This window comes from Falco peregrinus, chromosome 5, assembly GCF_023634155.1.
Source record: "Falco peregrinus isolate bFalPer1 chromosome 5, bFalPer1.pri, whole genome shotgun sequence".
Taxonomy (NCBI): Eukaryota; Metazoa; Chordata; class Aves; order Falconiformes; family Falconidae; genus Falco; species Falco peregrinus.
Genome location: NC_073725.1, coordinates 89,301,295 through 89,324,742, shown reverse-complemented (window position 1 = coordinate 89,324,742; position 23,448 = coordinate 89,301,295). Strand labels below are relative to the sequence as shown.

At 59.3% G+C, this 23,448-nt stretch overlaps 1 protein-coding gene across 2 annotated transcripts; it reads right to left on the bottom strand.

The window, feature by feature from the left end:
* Positions 1-14,704: 14,704 nt before the first annotated feature.
* Positions 14,705-22,899, bottom strand: AQP8 (aquaporin 8). Of its 2 annotated transcripts, XM_055806861.1 has the most exons (6): positions 22,394-22,899; positions 21,637-22,086; positions 19,533-19,659; positions 18,511-18,725; positions 17,233-17,367; positions 14,705-16,842 (listed from the first exon to the last, which is right to left on the bottom strand). In XM_055806861.1, the coding sequence occupies exons 1-6, from the start codon at positions 22,447-22,449 to the stop codon at positions 16,800-16,802; spliced, it is 1,026 nt and encodes a 341-aa protein (XP_055662836.1). In that variant the 5' UTR covers positions 22,450-22,899; the 3' UTR covers positions 14,705-16,799. The 2 variants fall into 2 exon arrangements, with proteins under 2 accessions (XP_055662836.1, XP_013151085.2); XM_013295631.3 differs by having other exon boundaries at positions 21,637-22,899.
* Between the last annotated feature and the right edge of the window lie 549 nt (positions 22,900-23,448).

The window sequence follows — 23,448 nt, the reverse complement described above, 5'->3', positions numbered from 1 at the left end:
ACTCTGCTGGGCCAAGAAGTACAAAACCCAGGTACAGTTCCTGCTCTTGGGAGCTTGTTTTCTTTTTCCCTTATTTTACCACTTTCATTATTTAGCACACTCAGAGTCATGTCATGCTGAATGAAGGATTTTCAAGACCATGCTGATTTTCATGGGAGCTGGGTATTCAGATCCCCTCAGCACTCTGAAATGTCAGGCTGAACATCCCAGCAGCTCCTTCCTCTAAGGAAATGGTTGTATTTAATAATGCAAGTAAAATCCCCACAGGTGCGACGAGAGGACTAACGCACAAACAACTTGGAACCGGTGCTCTCAGGGGAGCACAGTGCATGGACCAGAGGGGAAACCAGCCCGGTTCATTCCTGCTTCCGTAAAAGTGCCGGTTTTGTACCACGTCTTCCCCTCCATCAGCTCCTGCCATCAGACAGACCAGGGCACCGCAACCCAACGCAACCCAACCAGTGATACGGGCAAATGGGCTCTCCTTTCCTTGCCTGCAGCTGCAGCGTACCTCCATGGAGCACAGCGCTGGAAAATCCTGGCTCGCCTTTACCCCCCGGCTCTGCAGCCTTCCTCCACTGCTGTGGGGTGGGAGAGCAGCCCCGCAGCCACAGGAGATGCAGAGACAACAGGTGCAGGAGCAGGCTCCCATAGAGACATGATTCACATCCTCAGGAAGGGACCTCATCCTCCCACAGGCAACCGAGGAGCTGCTCTGTGGAAGGGAAAGCACTGAGAGCGCCGCAGGGCTGCTGCTCGCTGCGGGAAATGTGTGAGCAGAGCGCCTGGTGCGAGGCTGCAGGCTTGGGGCTGCAGGAGACACGCCCAACAAGCCCTTTCCAACAAAAATCCCAAACCACAACTAACAAATTGCAGGGGTTCAGGTCAGAAGCCCACCTCAATCGCACAACCCGGTGCGTTGCACCAAGCATGCTGCAATGTGCCTGCGGTGCCGGCCGACTCCAGCCCTGCAGCATCACTGCACCGGTGGGGAGAGCCAGCCCCCGAGGCCAGCAAAGAGGCAGAAACCCAAAAGACAAGGTACGTTCTCTCCATTTCCCAAGCAAGCTTTGCCTGCACATGTGCAGGAGCCCCTAACACTGCTGCCGTGGTCGGGACCATGCCGGAGCTGCCGTCCCGAAGCAGCAGCTTGCGTGGGAGAGCAGGCAAGCTCCTGGCAAGCATGCTGCAGCCTCCAGCCTTGCATCGATGTGGGGATGCTGCTCCCTTGGTGCCCACATTGGCTTTCTCTAAAAAATTCAAAGAAGCTGGAGAACAGATTTTTCTCTTTTTTCAGCATTTGTTTCTCAGGGACCTAAATCCGCCACAGGAAACAGGTGGAGGAAGAGTCAAAGTCTAATTAAATATAAAGGTGTCTCAGCAGTGCTCAGCGGCCTCCGCCTCCGTTTGCGGATGCTGTCTTGCCCCACCAGCTTGCCAAGAGGGCCAGGGCAGGGCCAGGGGACCCTGCGGCCTGGACAGGGGACACTGGGGCAGGGATGGGTACACTGGGGCAGAGACAGGGGAGCCTGGGGCAGGGACCCACTGCACCCTCCCTGTGGGTGCAGCCAGGCAGCTCCGCGAGCAGCAAGTCTTCACTCTGGCTCCCAGGCTCCGCATCTCTCCATGCCCCCTTGCAGCGCTGCAGAGCTCGTGGAGGCGTTGGGAGGCTGCGCCTGAGCGCAGGTAAAGCTGAGAGGGGCAGCAGGCTGGGTGCAGGTGGGTGGGGGTTTGGGAGGGTCTCCCAGTGCTTGGGGGTGCACGCTGAGGCAGCAGCACTGCTCCTTAGAGCCCAGGAGATATACGTAAAGTTGTAAAAGCTTTCACCCGAAATGTTCTTGCCAGGAAGGGGCAGATACACACACACATTTCTTTTTTTTTTTTTTTTTTGGAGGAAACCCCTGGTCCCACCAAACTTCAGAAAAACTGCTTGTTGCTCACAGCAGACAATCCTTCAGGCTCCGGGCAGCAGCTGCCCAGGCGGTACCTGGAGGGCAGCGCGGCTGTAGGAACCAGCATGGGGCAAAGGGCCCGTGGGGCTCAGCCGCCGCAGGAGGTGCTGCTGCTCTGGGCAGCACTGGCCCCACTGGTCACCCGCTGGGGAGGGGGGTCTGCCCTGGGCTGTGCAGGCACACTGGGGATGGAGGGGGTAATGGACAGGCCCCCCCCCGCAATGGGGCAACGTCAGCAGTGCTGGTTTTTCCCTTGCTGCTTTCACAGTTTTTGCATGTTTCACGTCCTCCGTGCAGAGAGGATGGAGCGAGGAATAGAGAAGCTGCGTTCATGTGAGGAGAGACCTAGTTACCCACCCACCAGAGGCAAGAGCATCCTTCGCAGCCAGCCGCTGTGTGAAAAAAAAAAAAAAAAGCAGCCCAAACGTTAGTGCCTGAGCATTACATAAATGGCACGGGTGGCCAGCGGCAGGAGAGCACCGGGAAGGAGAGCACTGGGAGCACTGCGATGCTCGGCTGGAACATCCGCTGCTCCAGTCTTAGATGTGAAAGCAATCCTTTCATTTACCTCCACCCAAGTTTTTCAGCAGCCTTGTTTTGGTCTGGCGGGGCCGATGCCGAGCTGCTGGCTGCTCTGGCTCTGCGTCGATGTGCTGGAGGGGAATCAAACAGGGCTGTGGCCGAGGGCACAGGGACCACTGCCCATGGTGGTGGGGCTGCTGAGGACACAGTGTGCTCTGGCCAGCCGCAGCCCTGCAGAGAGCCTCTGCTCACCCAGGGAAGGTTTCAAGCACAGGGCGCAGAGACACCCAGGCATGTTGGGCAGAAAAGAGGAGACCTGGGCAAAGAAAGCAACGAAGTGCTGTCCCTCATGGTCCCCAGAGCACAGGTTACCCAGCTGGCAGAGAGCTGGCACACGCTGACCCTCCACCCTGGGGCAGCAGGGCACAAGCAAGTGAAGGGACTGCAATAAAAAGCCGTAGTTAAACAGGGCTCCATCCACCCCAAGCCCGTCCGCTCCACACAGAGCAGGCAGGACAGCATCTCCCCGTCACACCAGAGAGCACTATTTCCTGCAGAAGCAGAGCTTGTGCCCTCATTCCAGGCTCTGTGCTCCTTTGCCCGGGACTCCTAGGCATCCAAGAGCAAGTGAGGATGGCCTGGGGTGCAGTGCCCAGTGGGGAGCTGCCAGGCTGTGAGGAGCAGCGGGGCAGAGCCAGAGAAGCAAGCCAGTTCCCGGCTCAGCATGCAAGCTTGCAGTGCCTGGTGGTCAGGGCTTGTGCAAATGCACTGCTGTTTTTCAGACTCCCCGAGGTTTCTTCCATCCCTCCTCAAGGCAAAGCACTCTGCAGATGAATAAATGAGATGAAGAGCCTGTGCTGTTTGCTGCCCCACAGCGATACACCCTCTGCTTGCTCTGGCAAGGGGCACAGGCGTCAAATCTGCCAAAAAGCTGCAGAACACGCGTGCTCCAAACCTGCAATGCATGGAGAGTGCAGTCACACATCGGCTATTTGCATGCTTCGGCACATCACAAACATGGTTAGGCTATTTAAATGTTTTATATTCCTGTCTGCTGGCTTTCAGGGAGAACAAATTAATTCTGTTTCATGTACCCAGAAATGGTACACATCAAACCGCCTTCCTGTACAGTTGGTTAAACAAAGTTAGTGGTAAAATCCTTGGGGTTTTGCTGCTTGTTTCCAAACCCTTTTGATCAATACGTGGCTTTCATGTCCTATGACTCTAAGATAGGAAGTGGCCCTTACTTCTTGCTATTGATCCAAACCGGTGGGAGTTCCCGCTGCCTGCCAAGCGGGTTGGCACACAGGTGAATCCAGCCTGGTGGCAGGAGCCGGAGTGGCACTGCCAGCTCCGCTTGTCTCACCAGTGTGCAAAGGGGACGTCCAGGCTCAGGACAGCCAGGCAACAGCATTCAGAGTTAAGGACAGCATTACATATTTCTTCTGAGTTATAAAAGCAGGACCCAAACTGAACAGCAACAAGACCAAGCTGTAAGCGATGGGCTTGAGCTGATGCACGGTGACTTTCCCATCCAGCTGCACTGATGCAGTCCCTGAACCTGCGTGTGCACCCCAGGGTGCCTGGCACGCTCCCGGCCTGGCAGCTGTTCACCCCTTTCCCTTCCTTAGGATCAGTCTTGTCCAGGGACCAAGCCCAGCTCTGGAGGCAGAGCAGTGGGGAAGCAAGGTGCAGCACACCCACGGGTGCCAGTGCCCGGAGGCCCCTGCCAGCCTTTCCCATCTCTCCGACAGGGGCTGCAGCTCCTGCTTCTTCTGAAATGCAAAATGACTCTGCTTGTGCCATGGCAAACTCCACCTGCTATCCCCCAGGAGCTAGATTTCTCTGCAGCGCTCCTTCTCATAAAGTATGGCTGGTTTTATGTACATGGCTCATCACATCGCTCAGAAAAATCATCTGATCATGAAGTTATTCATCCAGCCCGGCAAGGAGCTCCATTTAAATAACAATGAGGCTCAGTTGCAGGCGCGGGGCTGATCCCGGTGCACAATGACTTCTTCATTAAGCTTTGCCTCAGAGGGTTTTCCTCACAGCTGAGCCATTAACCTCTTCCCTTACAGCCACACTCTGCTGCTCCACACCCAGCCGGTCCTGCCCTGAGCCCACAAACCCACAGAGCCCAGATGGGCCCAGCTGCAGGGATGCGCTGGGGATGCTCTGGAGCCTGTTTCTTCAGGAATGCTGTCACCTGGGTGCCTTGAATCCTGGGAGATGGAAATCCTCAGATAGATGTTCCTATGATGGCATTGGCCTTTCTCCACTCCCAGCTTACCCTGGCACCGCTGCTGGCATGCCCTCAGCAAGTAAATCCTTTCACAGATGCTTCACGGAAAATCGGGCGACTTTTCCCTGACTGTTTGCTCCATTTGGCTTGTACCGCTGAAACATTGTGCTCATACTCTGCTCCCTTTCACCCAGCAGCTCTGCTCCTGGGCCACCATCTCTCCAGCTGATCCGGTCATTTCCCAGCAAAACCAAGCCTGGGATAAAGCATAGATCGCCCATTAGCACAGGGTGGGGGCTGCCTTTTCTCACCACTTTTATCTCGTGTTCTTTTCCACTGGAGATGATTCCAGCTTGAAGGCGAGCATGCAGGTGAGAGCTGCGGGCCAGGCATGCCAGGGTCCTGCATCCCTGTCCCCCTACATCCCATCGGCCACCCTTCCTCTACCCCATAGCTGGAGGGAGCGTGCCTGGGTACTGTGGCAGAGCTGGCAGAGGAGAGGTGCAGGGGATGCTCACAGAGGCTCTGCAGCTGGAGACATGGGTTTCCCTCCTTCCCCATCCATGGCGCTCTCTTGTTTCTACCTTCTCAGCAGCCTCACCCTCAAAAGCCTACCGTGTGGACACCTGCCACCACTCAACACTGCTACTGGTGGAAGCTGTGGATGGCACTGCTCTGGTGCCACCAGCCCCTTCCCCAGGCCTGGCTGAGCCCACCCCAGGTCACACATCTGCTGTGCTGTGAATCCTTATGCACAGGTTTGTTACTGGAGTATCCCTAATGGGCTGCAATAGCCACGGCCGGGGCACCTCACCTTCCCTCGGAGGAGTGGGGACCCCGGGAGCCTGTCCGCAGCTTTACCACTGACTTATTGCTGCCATCTTCAGCTGCAGCATCACCTCTCTGCAGCTGGGTTACTCCTCTCCAGCCTGGTCCAGCAGTGCTAGTACAGACAGGCAAGCTGCTGTTTGTGATGGCTTTGAAACTCCAGCACCAGAGCTGCAGGCAAGCTGGTCTGCTCTGCATGGTGGGGAGCATCGTGGGACCTCATGGTACTACCCAGACCACAAGCGTTTGAAGTCAGTCAAAGCTGGGGACAAAAAGCAATGAAAAGATAAATTGAAAGCAGAGAACAACATCCCTGTTGATGAATTTCCAGAAGTATTTGAAAAAGTTTCAACACACACCCCCCAAAAAAAAGAAAAAAAAATCCCCCAGAAAGACTTGCTGTTACTAATTTAGAAATCAAAAGAATTTTTGAATGGAAAACATTTGCATGAGGTTTTCACTCCTCTCTCACTAAATGACTTGGGTTTGGTTTTGGAGTGCCTCAGCTGCTCTTGGGTTTGGTTCACCCCAAGGGCATCCCCGGGGGCGGCAGGCGGAGGGGTGTGGGTGCCTGGTGTGTCCCCTGGGTGCCAGGGTCCTGCCCCAGCAGCTCTCACCAGCAGCCCTAGCGCCGGGCAGGGGAGCGAGCTCGGCACTGGCCGAGTGGGGTTTTTCTGCTGTAAATCACAGCAGGTTGTTTTACTCCGTGAGCTGCAAGGTTTATTTATCCTTCCCTTACGCTTGCTTATCTGTGTTTGTTAGCCAGATCATACCGGCTGCCATCTGGAAGAAGCTGTAAATTATTTTCTGGCTTTTCCCTACCGACTGCGGCTCCTCCAGCTCCTTCCTGCCCTCGCAGAGCTGGGAGTTCTGCGGCAGGGAGTGATGGATGTCGGCTCCACAGTGCTTGACCCTGCCATGGGCTGCTGGCAGGGCCATGGAGACCCATGAGCCACAGGTCCAGGGGGCACAGAGCCCCACAGAAGCTCCAGTCTCCAGGGGGATTTTCCCCTTGTTTCTGTGTGTGGATGCCAGGCCTTGGCAAACCCACTCACTGCTCCCAGCCCTGAGCACTCGCGGTTTGCTGCGACACAGGAGGAGGGTCTGTGCTCCGCCAGTCCCTGAGCCAGCCGCATTCCCCAGCTCTCCCTCTGTATTCCTCTTCCCAACGTCCATCCCCCCCAAATCCAGCTGCTTCTGCACCCCAGGGCAGCACTGGGGCCTGAGGACAGCCCCCGAGACCTCACCTGGGCTTTCCCAGGCATCTCCCTGCTCCAGGCCACCTGCTCTGGGAACAAGTGGAAGGTGAAATGCTCAGCACTCCCAGCTCCACGTGGACTGTGGCCATCAGGGTGCTGTGAGCTGGTCTGTGACGGAGCATTCGGTGCGTGAAGGGCCACCCTGCCATCTTCCCTCCCCGCTTCCATCAAGGTGGAATCTCCTCCCCTGAAACGGCTTGCTGGACTGTCAGCAGGTATCTGAACATAATTAAATCCCGCTGCTTTTTCAAATGTCCTTGGAAACCTTCCGCCTGACCTATTTCTGGCACATCCCAGCAATGACAGTGCCTGTGGGGTGCCCCTGCCAGCCCCCCAAGCCCCCTGCCCATGCAGGCAGCGTGCCCTGCCTCGGCCAGGGCAGCATCACTGCTCATGGTGTTTGTGAGCGATGGGTGTAAGCTGGACCAGACTGCTAGCAGGTGCGGGGAAAGGCAAGGGGAAGGGGGAGGGGAAGGGAATAGGGACTGGGATGGGAACAGGGAAGGGGAAGAGAACAAGGAAGGAGAAGGAGAAGGAGAAGGAGAAGGAGAAGGAGAAGGAGAAGGAGAAGGAGAAGAGAAGGAGAAGGAGAAGGAGAAGAGAAGGAGAAAGAGAGTGGGATGGGAACAGAGAAGGGGAAGGGGATAGGGAGTGGGATGGGGATAGGGACTAGGACAGGGAAGAAGGGTATGTGGATGGGGGACTGGGATGAGGGTGGGAAAGAGGAAGGGGAAGGGGATGAGGAAGGAGAAGGGGAAGGGAAGGAGAAAGGGATGGGGACAGGGAAGGGGATGGGGATGGAGATGGGAATGGGGAGGGGAAGGGGAAGAGGAAGTGGAAGGGGGAGGGGACCCCACCACCCCCGGCTCCACTGCCGCTTGCCGAGGGAGCGCTGGCGGGGACCCCAGTGCCCGGGGCAGCCCTGGCAGACGCGGGTGTCCCCGCACCCCCGGCAGCTCCGCGGCTCGGGATGTCACCGTTCTCATGGCAACGGCAGCGCTGGGGAAAAAAAAAAAAGAGAGAGAGAGAGAGAGAGAAAAGGAAAAAGAAAAGAAAAAAAAGGCAGAAAAGGGGAAAGGAGCGGGGGGAGGGGAGGGGCGGCGGGGTTCGGTACTTAGAGGCCACCCCCCGCCCCAGGGACATTTCCCCCCGGCTGCACCGGGGGATGCTCGGCGGGGCCCGGGGCAGCCCCCTCCCCTCGGCCCCGCGTTAGCCACGGCAGCGGCTCAGGCAGCAGAGCCGGGGGTCTGCCTGCTCCCCCCTGCCCCCCGGCCGCAGCCCGGGGGTCCCCAGCTCTCGGGCCGTTCTGCGGCAGGCGGGGACCCCCAGCCGGGGCGGCAGCTTGGGGGCTGGGAGCGGGGTGGGACCCCCGGGCGGCCCCGCTGCCCCCCCGCGCTGTCGGGCCGGGGGGGCCCTTGGCCGCCCTTGGCGCCGCCGTTGCAGAGAAGAGGAAGCCCGGCCAGCGCCGAGGTGCCAATTACTCCTTCATTAGCAGCCAATGTATTTCTTTATCAGCCCTGTGCTTCTCTGTACAATGTTGATCATTTTGATGGAGCATTTGTTTTAATTTCCCAAATGAGGAAGCAATCTTGTAAATATTGTGCGGTAATTAAAATGGCTATTTATTGTGCAGCATCCTGGCTGCTGCCAGCATAGAACTTGATTAGCATTCCCCTTCCACCGAGCCCTTGCTCCGGCCGGTGCCGGTGCCCCAGCGAGCTCCTTTGCCCTCACACCTCTGCTCTGCCGGCGGCACGGCCAGCGAGGTGCAGCTGAAGCCCCTCGGCGCCCGCGGGTCCTGCTGCTCCCATTCCTGGCTGCTTCCAGGCGAGGTCCAATACCCTCCAAAAGCCGAGAAACCCAGCAGTGAGCGATGGAAACTGTTCCTGGAGCAAAACCTGCTCCTGGGGGTCTTGCTGGCAGCAGCGGGATCAGCCGCTGTGGGCAGTTGTGGGAGACGATGGAGTAACACAGGTTGGGGAGGAGAGGGGGGGCCCTGGGGCAGCGACCCCGTTGCCAGCGATGGCCTCAGGTCAGGGGGGTCCTGTGCGCCCTCTGCTCGGCCCGGGGGTGGTGCCTGCCCCAAGGTGCGCGGTGGTCCCACAGCACAAGGATGGCAGGTGCCCCCCAACCCACTCCACCACCGCCGGCATGGGGGACGGGCACACACCCAGACAGAAGTCCTGGTAAGGGACTGCAGTGTCCCCAGGGGAGGAGTGACAAAGCCCGCAGGGATCTGCCCTGTTGGCTGGGCTTGCAGCCCCGCTGTGGGGCTGGGCAGTGGGTTTAGCCCATTTCCAGAGCCCACACCTGCATCTCAGCAAGGGGCTGCCATCCCCAGGCTGCCTGTGGCTGTGGTGGGCTCCACGCTGCCGCCCGCAGCAGAGTTCCCAGTGACCTCCATCAGGGCTGACCTTGGAGGAGGCTGGGGACAGGGACGGGCACACGGCCGCATGTGGGGTCATGCAGTCGGCTCTGCAGCCCCTGCGTGGGGTCGGGCAGCACGAAGCTGCAGTCCAGCAATAAAACAGGCTGTGCATGGCTGGGGGGGAGCAGAAATTCTCTAAGATGGTTCAAAATCCTCCTCCCGGGTCTCCATGGTGACCAGGAGCCTGTGCCATCGCCAGCACCGGGTCGAGGTGGAGGGCAGACAGCAGTGCTGCCCAGGAGCAGAGTGGCTGTGCCACCATGGACCAGAGAGGTGGGGACATGCTGGGGGTGGGAGAGGGGCCCAGGGCCCGGGCAGTGGGACTGCAGGGTGCTCATGCACCTCCACCACCAGCACTCACCCCAAGCCTTACGGCGAGGGTCAGGTGTTGCGTGTCTGAACCTGGACTTCCATCCCCAACACATTTGCATGAACACAAATTAGTTACATGAAGCTTTGCCTTGTGTGGTTTCCGTTTATTATTTCCTCTCCACAAACATTCAAAGTGACAAAAGCCAAAAAAAAAAAATAAAAAAAAATCTATCCAAATCCATTTAAAAAAATCCTTTAAAATGTAAATCCCTCCAGCCTGAGTGATGCCAGGTAAAGAAACACTTCGGTGCCGGGGGAAGTGAGGCTGAATGTCACTGGGTGTGCGGAGAGGAGCTGGAGCCCCCACTGCCCAGGAGCAGTGCAGCTCCCTCGCCAGCCAGGGGGAAGAGGGGCTGCGGGGGTCCCAGGCCCCCCCAGCACCCCATCCCCTGGGATCCCTCCACACTTCTGTGCCTGCTCCTCTACAGGGAGCCTGAGTGGGCTGCTGATAACAGCAAAAAGAAATTAAAGATCAAAACCCCAAGGAGTAGAAGCAGAAGCAAGGGGTGGGAATTGGAGGGATAGCCCCCTTTCCCCCCCATTTCCCTTCCACCAGCCTTGCTCCAGGGCCTTTCCCACTCTGCCGCCAGCTCTGGCACTGCTCAGTCGGGCCCCAGAGCCAAGCTGGGGATGTCCCCACCTGCCGCCCACCAAACACCCCCAGGTCTCTGGCTGCCATTGTTCGCAGAAGCCTCTGGAGCTTTGTGTGTGGTGGTGAGGTTCGTTAGTGCTCTTTGCATATATGCTAATCAGCGGGGAAGCTGCTCTGGCATTTGCGCCTTGTTCTTGGGCTGCGGAGTAAATATAGCAGTGGAGCTCTCCGGGGCTGCATGGTGGCAGGGGATATGGCACACGGGAGCGAGGGATGTGGCACAGCAGTGAGGGATGTGGCACGGTGGCAGGGGATGTGGCACAGCAGCGAGGGATGTGGCACAGCAGTGAGGGATGTGGCACGGCAGCAAGGGATGTGGCACAGCAGTGAGGAACGTGGCACGGTGGCAGGGGATGTAGCACGGCAGCGAGGGATGTGGCACGGTGGCAGGGCATGTGGCACGGCAGCGAGGGATGTGGCGCAGCAGCAAGGGATGTGGCACGGCAGCAAGGGATGTGGCACAGCAGTGAGGGATGTGGCACGGTGGCAGGGGATGTAGCACGGTAGCAAGGGATGTGGCACGGTGGCAGGGGATGTGGCACGGCAGCGAGGGATGTGGCGCAGCAGCAAGGGATGTGGCACGGCAGCAAGGGATGTGGCACAGCAGTGAGGGATGTGGCACGGTGGCAGGGGATGTAGCACGGTAGCAAGGGATGTGGCACGGTGGCAGGGGATGTGGCACAGCAGTGAGGGATGTGGCACGGTGGCAGGGGATGTAGCACGGTAGCAAGGGATGTGGCACGGTGGCAGGGGATGTGGCACGGCAGCGAGGGATGTGGCGCAGCAGCAAGGGATGTGGCACGGCAGCGAGGCATGTGGCACAGCAACGAGGGATGCTGCCCAGCCTTGGGGCGCATCCCCCAACCCCATGGGCACCGTCCAAGCACAGGAGGGCATGAGCCCGTCCCCTGCCTGCGCCGCCTGGACCCCACTAATGGCACAGCTTTAAAGCTTCCCCAGAATACATTCAGACTCCCACTCCCTTTACCATCGCCTCGCTCCCCGTCTCCTACATACAGATGCCAGCTCACGCGCCGTACCAGCTCCGCATGTCATCGCCCACCTCCGCTGTCCCCCGCGTCCCCGTGCCGGTGCCCACACAGCCACCCAGCACACCCCAACCCTGCAGCGAGCACCCATGGGAGCTCCCCATGGCACCAGCACCCAGGGTGGCGAGCAGGGTGCTCCGAGGGCTCACAGACACTGGGAGAAGGGCGTGGGGTAGGAGGCAAGAGACGTGCCAGCCAGATCATGAGCTGCCTTGGCAGCCGCCCTGCTTGTTCCCTCGGGGCTGCCACTGGCCAAGGGCTGCAGGGGCTGCAGGGGCTGCAGGAGTTGCAGGAGTTGCAGGAGCTGCAGGAGCTGCAGGCCCCCTCGTGCAGGGCCATTGCTGCAGGTGTCCCCTGGGGTGCCCTCTCCCCTGCAGCACGGGAGGAGCCTGGGGGCTGCACATCCCTTGGCTTCTTCATGAAAAGCCTAAAGCGCCTCCCTGTCCCCGTGCTGGTGTCACCGCTGCTCTGCCTGTGTCCAGATTTTAGTGCAACTCGTGGTTTTTGAAGGTTTTTTTTTACACAAGCTGGTGCCAGAGTCCCCTGGCTTGCCCCCGCAGGCAGGAGGGAGCTGGGAGATGCCGGGAGGTGCTGGGGAGCCTGGGAGCAGGTCCCCGCTGTGGAAGTAGGTCCAGCCTTGACTGGTAGGTGCTGGCAAGGGGCAGAGCATCCCCCTGCCCCCCAGCCGCCCACCCGGCAGCTGTCTGCATCTGCCTTCCACAGCCACTGCGGCTCTGCCCAATGGACAAAACGAGCTAAAATAATTCAGTCACCTCTTATTTTTAAGTCTGTGATTTTTCCAGCTGTAGACTGGCAAAGAAAACCTTTACAGCAGAGCAAAGTGAGAATTCCCAGATGCTCTCATGGGGCATGTTCTAAAAAGCATTCATCCGTCATACCCTGCTGCAGCCACACTCCTGGCATCCTGCTGTGCTGCCTCTGCTCAGGGATGCTGCTGTTTGAAGAGGAGGCTTTGGGGGAACACGCTGCCAGACACCCCTAATCCTTTTGAGGGGAGAATTTGAAGGAAAAAAATCTGGGTGCTCCTCCTCTCCTGGACGGCGGGGACTGGGGCTGCGGGCAAGTGGGCAGCGCGGAACAGCGAGGCGTTGTTCTGCCTGGGAATGAAAAGCCCTTTGTGAGCCCTGCGTGGCGGTGCAGGCAGAGAGGCCGCCCCGTGAGGCTCCACCGCCGAGCAAATAACCACCATGGGGCTGGCACTGCATGCCTTGCCGAGCTCGGGGCCCCGGTGATTTCTTCGTGTTATGAGCACTGTTGTCTGTTTATCGTTAACATGCTGGGTTGCTGCTTCTTCACTTTTTCCCTGTCACCTGGGCTGTCCTGGAGGCAAGCTGAGGGTGCTCAGGCATCGGCACGGTGATGGAGCCAGGTGTCCTGTGATAAGGGACTCGGTCCTGCAGTGTCGGTGTCCGGGCTCCCAGAGAGCAGCCCGAGAGAGCAGAGCTCCCTCCTGGCTGGTTCATCCCTTGGCCACCGGGGGGGGAGCCATGCCGGCCCCCCGCGGGCAGCGGGGATGAGCTGCCACCCCTCAGCAGGGACCAGGCAGCCAAGGCTGGGCGGCACTTACCGCCACGGCCGTGGGCATCCCCACGGGGGTATGGGGCTGCATCCCACCCCAGTGCTGCATAACAGCAGGGGGGCAGGGACCCCCCCCAGATGGGCCGTGGCCCCACGTCGCTGAGCTCAGGGCTGAGCTGTGCTGCTCTGTGCATGGGCAGTGTGTGGGCGATGTGGGCCGAGCACCTCGCTGCCACCCCTGCCCCCCATCACAGCACAGTGGCTGCCTGCCCGGCTGCAAGTTCCCTGTCCCCGAGGGGGCTGCAGCACGGTGGAGCTGGGCAGGTCTGCGAGCCGGGGAAGGAGAGAGACTCAGCCAAATTAACCGACTCATTAATTCTCACGTTTGCACGCTGCGTATCAGCTATTTCCAGCGTGATGCTGTTGCCAGCGGCTGCATCCCACGCAGCCACCAGTCAGGGCTGGCAGAGCCACCCGTGCCAGGGACCAGGGCATCGGCTGCAGCCCAGGGCACAGGGCAGGGCATGAAACACAGCAAGAGCTCCGGTGTGCTGGGGTGTCGTGTAGCCTGGGCAGGGGCCCCACTTGAACCGGAGCCACAAGCCAGGGTTGGGTTCATCTGCTGCTGGAGGCGAGCTGTGGGCGAGCAGCCTGGCACGGTGGCCATGCTGTGGCACTTGTGTCTTCAGCAGGAGCCTCTGCCATGGACAAACCCATGGCTGTCCCCACGGGTGGGCTGGCACCAGGGACCTGGCCACAGGCAGCAGTATGGCTTGCTTCCCCGCCAATGTTTAACCAGGTTATTTATCCAGAGTGAAAGAGCTGCAGTGTGAGGGCAGGAGGGGCTCGGGCGGACACAGGGACAGACAGACAGACACCCTTCTGATGCTGTTCCCAGAGAACAGCCTGATTTTTTTTCCCTGTGTCCCCAAAGCCCTGGCACCAGCCACAGCCAACAGCGCCTGGGCGAGCACGTGCACGACCTCTGCAGAGCCTTCGGCAGCTCGTGTGGATCAGGTGGTGCCCCAGGCTCCCCCCTGGGTTCCCCCAAGGGTTTTCATCATGCTGAGGGTTGGTGTCCCCACCAGCCCCAAACCCCAGCAATTACCACCTTGTGAGGCACAGGTGCCCACAACATCCCTGCCCCACGGCTGCCTTGGTCCCAAGCAGCATCTCCATCCCCATGGGCATGAAGAACCTGGAAAACAACAGGCAATGTCCCAGCACCGCAGCAGATCCACGTGCTGATAAAAACATGGTGCAGACCCATGGCCAGGCCTGATGCAAATTTAATTGAATGGGACTGAGATGTATTTTATGTCCTTAAAGAACATTAAGTGCTTGGAAGTTAATTGGTATTTAATTAGCATAAATTAAGTACTTTAATAATACTCAGGGAAAAACAACGCAGTATTACAGATACTTTATTAAAAGTCACCCTGACGAATTAAAAATGAATGCACTGAACACATGAACAGCAAAACAGGGATGGTGCAAGGGGCCACGCACAGGCCACCCCCCATCTCCTGCCCCTGGCCATTGTGAGCAGTGGTCAGCAGCACCCCCCCCGCCAAGGGACCACAGACCCAAGCCCCCCGTGCCTGCACCCGCCAGGAGAAGTGCCTGGAGCTGGGGTGCAGGGAGCGGCCGGGTGCAGCCGGGGTGCAGGGTGCAGTGGCAGCTGCAGCCAAAGCGTGTTTCCTGCAGCACCGCCAGGCCTTGCTTCCTCTTGAAAGGGGAAGGTGGGCACCCATCGCCTAAGAGTGGCAGCTGCCTGCACCCCCACTGCTGCTCCCCAGGGCCCCCAGCTCCCACGCCCCTGCCCCCACCCCCCGCCCCAAGTCCCTTTGGGGAGGAAACTGCGACTTTGCTCCTTGTTTGGTATGGCATTTTTTTTGTGGCGTTGCCATGACAACCGTCCCAGTGACATCTTCATGCTATTTGTCTGCTTCTGTGAGTTGCATCATTTTCCCTCCTGAGTGTGCAGCTGCCCGTGCCCTGGCTCACCTGGGTCCACGCTGCCCAGCCCTGCACATGCCACCAGCGGGGAGGGATGCAGGCAATCACACCCCCACCCCCAAGTCAGGGATGCTGTAGTTCTGCCATTTCCTCACTTCAGCATCTCCACAACCTTGTCCTTTTCTAAAAAAGAATACAGCTTTGTGTGTGTTTGTGTGCGTGTGGGTCACCTCCTGCACTGGGAAATTAGAAAACAAGCTGAAAATAGCGAGGTGACATTGTGCAAGGCTCTGCCAGCCCCACGGGGACATCAGAAAGCTGGGAACGTCCTCGCTGCCACAGCATCAGCTCCTCTGCCTCTGCGTGGAGCAGCCTGCGGAGGGAGGGAGGAAGCACCGGCTTTGCCCAGGGTTTCCCTCCAGACCTGCTGGCAGCAGGAGAGGGAGAACAGCCGGAGCCCAGCACACAGGCCCTGGCCCTGGGAAGATGCCATCGCTCCTGCTTGTGGCAGCCCAGCCCTTTCCCACCTGCCCTCCAGCCTTGTTTCTGGATGGGTGCCCCAGGTGCTGGGCTGGGTGGTCAGCCCCGTGCTGGGGGGGCACAGCTGTCCCAGCACAGCCCCTGCCCCAGGGCCAGCCCAGGGGCTCCTCAGAGCCACACATGTCGGGGCTGGGAAAGCAACAGCCCTTTCCCAAGTCAAAAGTTTACGAAATTAGGAGTGACTAAAGCCAGGTAAGGTGAGGGGCTCCTTACTGGGAGTACTTGCAATGACCCTGCTGCGGCGGTTCACCCCCCAACAGGCCCTCTGAGGGGTGGGGATGGGGTCCCTACGAATCCCCCCAGCACAGGGAAGGCCGGGAAGGCCACAGGATGAATCAGGGCAGAGCTGCCGTAGGGGACGGATACCCAGCTGACGTAAAGCTGCTGCGCTGGCTCTTCTCCCGCTGCCCACACAGCTCCATCACAATTCTGTCTGCTGACTCCTCCTGCTTATGGCAGCAGCTCCCTCTGCTCAGGCAGCCCCCTCCCCTCGCCCCCCAGCAAGAGCCGCTCGGCCTCATCCCGCACCTGCATGAGGGAGAGCAGCTGACCCACAGCACAGCTGGGGAGCGGGCTCCTGTGGAGGGAGACCCTGCCATGCTGGAGCGTGGGCTCCCCGCGCGCTGGGTGTGAGCGGGGAGGGAGCAGAGATGCCTGAGTGAGAGACAAATGCAGGAGCCAGCATGGGGCAGGGCATGGAGCCCCGCAGCACCCACCGCAGCAGTGGGGGCCAGGGGACCCCCGGGGGCATGCCAAGGCAGAGCAGCTAGCCACATCAGGCCTCAGAATTCGTATTGTCACCAAGAAGTTAGAAACCAGTTAGCGTCAGCGCTGGTGAGCGATGCCGCATGGTCACCAGGCAGGGCTGCTTGACTCAGATTCTTGCTACCTCAGCAGGATTAGAGCAGGTTCCTCGCAGGGCGGCTGGGAACGGGCAGCTCTCACCCCCTGCCCCAGGGAGCTGGAGATGCTCCTGGAGAGGAGGCCAGCACCAGGCTGCTGGCTACAGCCATGCACCCTCGGCCACCTGAGCATGGGACAGTGGTGCCCACCCTAGAGGGCACAGGGCTCCCTGGCACTGCAGACACCCTGGCATGGCCCCGGTGGGATGGATGCTGTGCATGGCCGATGCTGGGACCCCATGGGCACTGGTGTGGGTCAGAGGATGCTCCTGGTGAGCCAGTCCTGCTGCCGCAGCAGCGGCTGGCAAAGCCCCGGGGACCAGGATGGGAGCAGTGCTGCCTGGCCCTGCTGCCAGCACAGGGCTGCCTGGTTCACCTGGGCTGCTTTCCATCGTCCCTGCAGCATCAACCGAACCATCTCCTGAGCGCAGGCTGCCTGGGGGGCGCAGAGGGGAGGTGGGATGGTGAGAAGCAGGAGCAGGGGGCTTGACGCTGGCCATGTTGAGCTGCACCGGCTGCCCGCAGCAGACGCATGTGGCTCCGCACCCAGCATCACTTCAGGAGCAGGCGGGTGGTCCGGTCACCGAGCAGGAGCCTTTGGGGAGGTCAGAGAGAGAGAAACTGGGGGTCAGTGGTTTTTGCCATTGCAAGCGTGGAACAGAAACAGCAACAGCACCAGCCCAGCACCAGCCTGAGCCTGGATTCACCCACAAGACTACATGGATGGAGCAAACAGGTGGGTTTGGGCACAGGTTGGCTCTTCACTGTCACCCTGTCCTCATGGGAAGGAGAAGAGGAGGGAGTCCCCAGCCCTCAGACACCTCTCTGGAAAAGCGGCTGCTGGCAGCCTTGACCCAGGGAGCAGGGAAGCAGCTCGGGCAGCATGCGAGGCAGAGCCCCCGGGGAGGCAGCCGGGTGGGAAACCGGAGCAGGGGGTGTCAGCCTGCATGGCTCTTCTCTCCTTACTGCTGCGGGCATCACGTACCTCACCAGTGTGCTGACGAGGAGAGCAGCAACCATGGGCCCTACCCAGTAAACCCAGTGATAATCCCAGTAGTTTGCTACCACAGCTGGCCCAAAGGCTCGGGCAGGATTCATGCAGGCTCCGGACACGCCACCTCTGAAAGATGAACAAAGCATTTGCATCAGCCCTGCGGGACATGAGACCAGCACCCATGTCCCCCCTGCTGCGGGGTCTGCTCGGCGCCCGAGGACAGTTTGCCCTGGCGGCGTAAGGAAGCCCAGACTCGAGCGGCTGCTCGGTGCCAGCAGGCACCAGCCTTCGCTTCTGTTTGCAAGCTCCTGGGGTAAACCCGGTGCAGGGTTGAAGCACCAGTGCTGAGTCTATCTGGGGGCTTACTGGGAGCCAGGCTTTTAAACAGGGAAAGCTCTGTGCCACACATGGCTTGTGGAGTGGGTCAGGAGAGACAACAGTGTTTTACAGATTAAACAAAACTGCAACAGATAAATATTTGCACTCGAGGTTTGTGCAGTGTTTAAATAACAGCTCTGGATCCCACTAGAGGGGGCACTGCCTTAACTAAACAAGCCATTAACATTCATAATTGTGCAGTTCGTTATCTGATTGCAGTGGCACAAGACCCAGGCTGCTCGCCCGCAACACCTGCCTGCACCAAGGCCGAGCTTGGCAGCGCTTCCAGCAGCCTTGAGGACACGCAGCGAGAAACGGCTCCAGATGAACCCTCTGCTGTTTGCTCAGGGCTTCCTACGACAAACACCGCCCCTGCAGCCCTTGGGTTTATCAGCCCCTGACAGGCACTTGTAAAGGCCGCTTTGGCTCCAGTGCCACGTGCCAGGCTCGAGCCGATGGCCTTTCCTGCACCCAGCCTGGCTGCGCCTAGGAACTCTCCCCAAAAATACCAGAGGGGCCACTGGGCTCGTTTGCCAACCCCGTGGTGTGCTCAGCTTTCCTCAGTTTCCCCAGCCAGCAGGTGCTGTGCTGTGCTGCGAGGGGCACATGCCCCCCACCCCAGGCACCCTCTCTTCCCTGGTGCAGGATGCAGCAGCCGTGGTGCTGGCCCGGGAGGGAGCGGGGGAGCCCTGACGCTGGGTGCTTGGAGCTGCCCGCAGGCTCTGCTCAGCCGGCACAGCAGGGAGCTCCGAGCAGCAGCTCTGTCCCCACCGCCACAGTCCCACCCTGACCCCGCGCTGGAGGCACCCTGCCCGGTGCCAGCAGCTGCTGGAGTGGATGGCACCGGCAGGCCAGCGGGAACACGCAGAGGGAGAGGACCCACAAGCTCACCCTGCCAGGATGTCAACCGTGACCACGAGGCCGATGCAGAAGGGTGCCAGCGGGGTCTTGGTCTTCCCATTGATGGCGCCCATGCAGACCGCCAGGACCAGGAAGGTGGTCATGATGATCTCGCCCACAAGGACGGAGGAGATCTGCTCGTCGGCCACGATGCTGCTGAAGGCTCCTCCGTGGGCATACACATACTGGTTGCTTTCCGCCACAACCTGCGCGGGGGGAGCCCTGTCTGTGCCCTCCATGCTCCATATTGTGGGCTTTAACGGGCATATGTGCTCACTGTCAGGACAGCGTGGGCGGGTGGAGCATCAGGTTAAAGAGGAGCTAATCTCATCACTTTCCTCCTGAAAGCCAGCCCTAAGCGCCTGGCAAATATAAACTCATTAGTGAAGGATAATGAGCCAGCCACTGCTCTCCCGGCCCTGGGATGAGGCTCACCCAGACACCAGGGGTGTGCGGTGGCCAGGCCGGGCTGCCCGGACACTGGGAACGGGCCATGCCAAAGGTGAATTAACGTTACAGGGCAGCACCGTAAGGAGAAGCACAGGCAAAGGAAATGGCTAGAGCTGCAGAGGTACCATGCATCGTTCTGTGCTAATTAGTGCGCCACAGCAAACCTCTGGAGAACAGCTGGCACTGAGGATTAATTAGCCATGCCCCCACAGCGGCACTGCCAGACCCAAGCTGGCAGCAGGGGACAAGCTGCCCGAGTCCTGCAGCCAGACTGTGGAAGAGCTGGGAGGAGGCACTGGGTGCCCTGGCCCCCGGCGCCAGAGAAGCCCCAGGCCCACGCAGCAAACCTACGAGCTTGTCACCCTGTGAGAAACCAGCGCTCTCAGCGCCAGGCAGAACCGATGCACCCAGTGCCCCTTGTCCTCCCCACCCCGCACGCTGCTGCTGGGGACCCCAGGGCTGGGCAGCAGTTTGGGGCCGGCCAGCCCAGCCCTGGCGGAGCAGTGGGAGCCCCTGCACCCCAGTGTCAGCGCTGCCTAAAGAGACTCCCTGCGTGACCCTACCTTTGTCAGGCCAGCTCCTATCACCCCTCCGCACAGCTGGGAGACCCAGTAAGGAATGAGCATCGTGATGTTCAGCCCACCAACCAGCCACGCACCCAAGGACACGGCGGGGTTGAAGTGGCCTCCGCTGCAAAGGAGAGAAGAGCATCAGCATGGGGTTCACCCCCAGCAGTGGGTTCACTCCTGGGGCTGGAGCCCTACGCTCGCCATGGTCGGGAGCCGCAAATGCTTTTGCAGTCCATCCCGTGAGAAAGTGCTACACATCGCAGAAGAGCAGAACCCAGGCTTTTTCTCTGCAGTTACTGCTTCAAAGCAGCAACATCTTCACCCCAGATACCCAACCCTTCCTACAGTGCCAGCAGGGGCAGGAGCTGCCATGGTGCAGTCTGCGTGACAGGGTTTGGGGCTGCGTGTCCAGAGACCCCAGATGCTTCCAGGAGCTGCCACAGCCCTGCCAGGGCAGGTGTGGGGAGAAGGGGTCTCTCCCGGTGTTGCAGGGTGCTGCAGGCTGGGGAAGGCACCAAAGCCCTGCCCAAGACCCTGGTGCAGTGGGGGTTTCACTGCTGCCCCCCACCCCAGCAAAAGCTCTGCTTGTGGGAGCAGCACAGCCCGACCACCAGCACTCTGTGGAGCGGCTCCTCCGAGGACAAGGACTCAGGGAGGACAGTCATTCCCCTTTGCATCCTGATGGCAGCCATCTGTGCTGCTCAGGGGAAGGAGGGGAGGCACTGATGGAGCTTGTACCCACACATCCCCGAGGAAGCAGGGAACAGGGCAAGTGCTGTAAGACAGAGCTGAGGCCACCTCCCAGCCACACCAGCGCTGCTGGACCCTAGTCGGATTTTCAGGGTTTATTTGCCTCTGCTCAGTGTAAATGCAAAGGTGCACAGGGCGCTCTGCATCCCTGTGCACTGCCCGCCACGGCCCTGGGAAGGGCTGGCAGAGGCTGGCGCTCACCTCGTTACAAGAGCTAAATCATTCATCTCAAAGACCACATGCAAGACAAACTCAGATATCTTCTAATTAAAACAGATCACCATGAGACACGCATTAATGAACAAGTTTCATAACCAATCAGCCCTAATAATAATTGCTGGTTAAACCGATGAGTCAGAGTGTCTAGGAATTATAATCACATCTTATTCTTCAGCTGTAATTAAAGACCCATCATACGAGAGCAAGAAGTTATGTTGTTAAGGGTAGCAAACATCTTGGCTGGACAGTGCTCTGGCTGCACATACGCCCAGGATGGGTGGGAGCCCAGGAGCTAAAGGAGGACCTGTCTGCAATAAACCCCGGCCACAGCACCCACCTGCCTGCGGCACGGACAGCAGCCTGGCCAGCGAGCACGTATCCTGAGCCAGGCTCCCCTCCAGCCTCTCTGGACACAAATCTCTAAAACCTGATTTTAGGCTAAAATCTCCCTGCACAGGACTCTGAGCTGTCTCCTCCTGGCTTCAGAGCTAACAGGGGACCCCCAGGATGCCTCTGCAGCCCCTCATCACAGCCCCTCATCACAGCCCCTCTATGCTGCTCCCCTGGCTTCACTGTGCCAAGGGCTTGGGGTGCAGCAGGCATCCAGCTCAGCTCTGCCAGCACACCCCCCAGGTCACTGAGGCCCAGCTGCACAAACCTCACCCCATGGCATTATCCCTCCTAATCAGGTGCTGATAAATTATCAGTTTGCTCTGGACTCTGGGGCTTGCTCGTGAGCCCGGCGGAGCCACCCTCCCTGGCCGGGGGAGTTTTGTGTCCCAGCCCAGAGCCACCCCATCCGTGGGCTGTGCTGAGCTGACCGGAGGGGCATGAGAACCAAACGTTGCAATCAAAAGCAAAGTAAACTCCCCAAACCCAAGGCGTTATGGACAACCACCACCTAAGCAGCCATGCCGCTAACCGAGAGGCTCAAGGGCAGTGCAGCGTTGCAGCAGTCACCAATATTTGGCAGGAAAAATCCTAAAGGCAGCATGTGGGGAGACAGGAGCATGTCTTCCTGCCACGCATGGAAACCGCACATGCAGCAGGGACCGTGCCACCCTGGCAAGGGGGTGCAGAGGAGGTGGCAGGGGGAGCACGTGCCACCCCAAGTGCCAGCCCCCCTTACCTGATGTTCCCCAGGATAGCGATGGTGAGCCCCAGGGCCAGCCCATGCGCCAGGGCAGGCTGCAGCCTCCCAGTGTCCGTCGCGTCCTCGACCACGGAGAGGCAGCCGATGAAGATGAACAGTGTGCTGCCCAGCAGCTCGGCCACGCAGGGCTGGACGTAACGCTCATACCAGTGGGGCCGCAGGGGCTTGGGCTCGATGTCGATGTCCATCGTCTCCTTCAGTGCAGGGTGATCAAACTTGGCAGCGGCCATGAGCAGGGCTGGAACAAAGCAGGTAGAGTCCTGGTGGCAGCTGGCCCTGCGGGTACAACTGAAGGATGCTGCAGAGCAGAGGGCTTGAGAAACTGGAGATGCAGGCTCAGGTCTCCCAGGGGTCCTGGTGCAGGGATGAGGACCCTCCAGGAGCACCCTGCTTGTCCTGCTGAAAGGCTGGCAGGCTCCCCTTGACCTATATGAAGAGGTAGTAGATGGGAGGCTCTAGAAAACAGATTGGATTTGCATTGCTTAAAGAAAAAAAAAAAAGAAAGGGGGCAATAAAAGCTGATAGGCCAGCCCCCAGGAATATAAAAGCTCTTTATCACCGCCCGTTCCTTGGTTCAAGGCTTTGGGTTTTTTTGTTCCCTGTGGTTGGTTTTTTGTTGTTGTTGTTGTAGAGTTACTGCCAAGACTCAGGACGTGATTTCTTTTGTGTAGATAACTGGAGGGCTGGCACCTGTGCGAAGCCCAGCTGGCCCACTTCACTGGGCGGCTCTTACCTGCTGGTGCTGCCAAGAGGTAGCACGTGCCAGAAGGACCAGAGCACTGTGTGCATGGGGCACGCACGGAGCCACAGCGCCCTGGGAAACGGTCGATGTAGCTCTAGGGAGGGAAAAAACACTCTGAAAACATCACTCCCATCCGAGGCTTAGCTCGCTATAATTCAGCCTAAGCCCAGGCGTAACACAAGGGACGAGAGCCATTCCCAGCACGGTGCAACTGAGAGCCCTGAAACGTGTGCGGAAGGGGATGCACCAGGAGCAAGCAGGAAGGCTGCACCCCGGGAAAGGGTGACCAGGGGCACTGTTTTGATGAGGGGAAGCAAACTGCAGCCCCTTGGAGCCAGCCCAGGACTCGGAGCAGTGTCCAGGGGTAGGCATGGGGAGTATATGCCTCCTTCAAAAACTGACAGAGATCGGTACTTCTGGGCATGACAAACGCATGCAATGTAACTTGTGCTACACCAGTAATGCTTAAGGGGCTTTAAAACCTTAAAAGACAGCATCAGTGTGGAGACACCTATCACCAAACCTCTTCCTACAGACCCCAGAGAGCCAGCAAAGTGACTGATTTCTGATTTGTCTTGAGTTACCGAAGGAGCCTGCTGGAACCACATTCAAAGCCGGCTCCCCTAAACCTCAGCCTACGTCCTACCCAGAGCTGCGGAAGAGGGGGCCCGTATCCTCCTTCCAGCGCGCTCAAATACAAAAAGATTGCTGGTGAGGGTGCCAAGAGATCTACCGGCAGCTTTGAAAGTTGATGATCAAATATTTAAAACATCCCCAAACCCCCACGGCACCCCGTAAGGGATCATCACCCAGAAAACCAGGTTGAGGCCATAGCAGAGGCTCCGGCGAGGCAGGGACGGCTGGGAGGCCGCAGCCTGGCCGGGGATGCGGGCACCATCGCCCCTGCAAGCCATGGGCACGGCAAACTGCCCCGGCCACGCAAGCGTGAGGGTCTCTGCAGCGAGCAGCAGGAACGCGCCTGCCATCCATGCAGAGATGCAACCCATCCCGCTGAGCACTGCGGCATTTCACCTCCTTGAGCAATC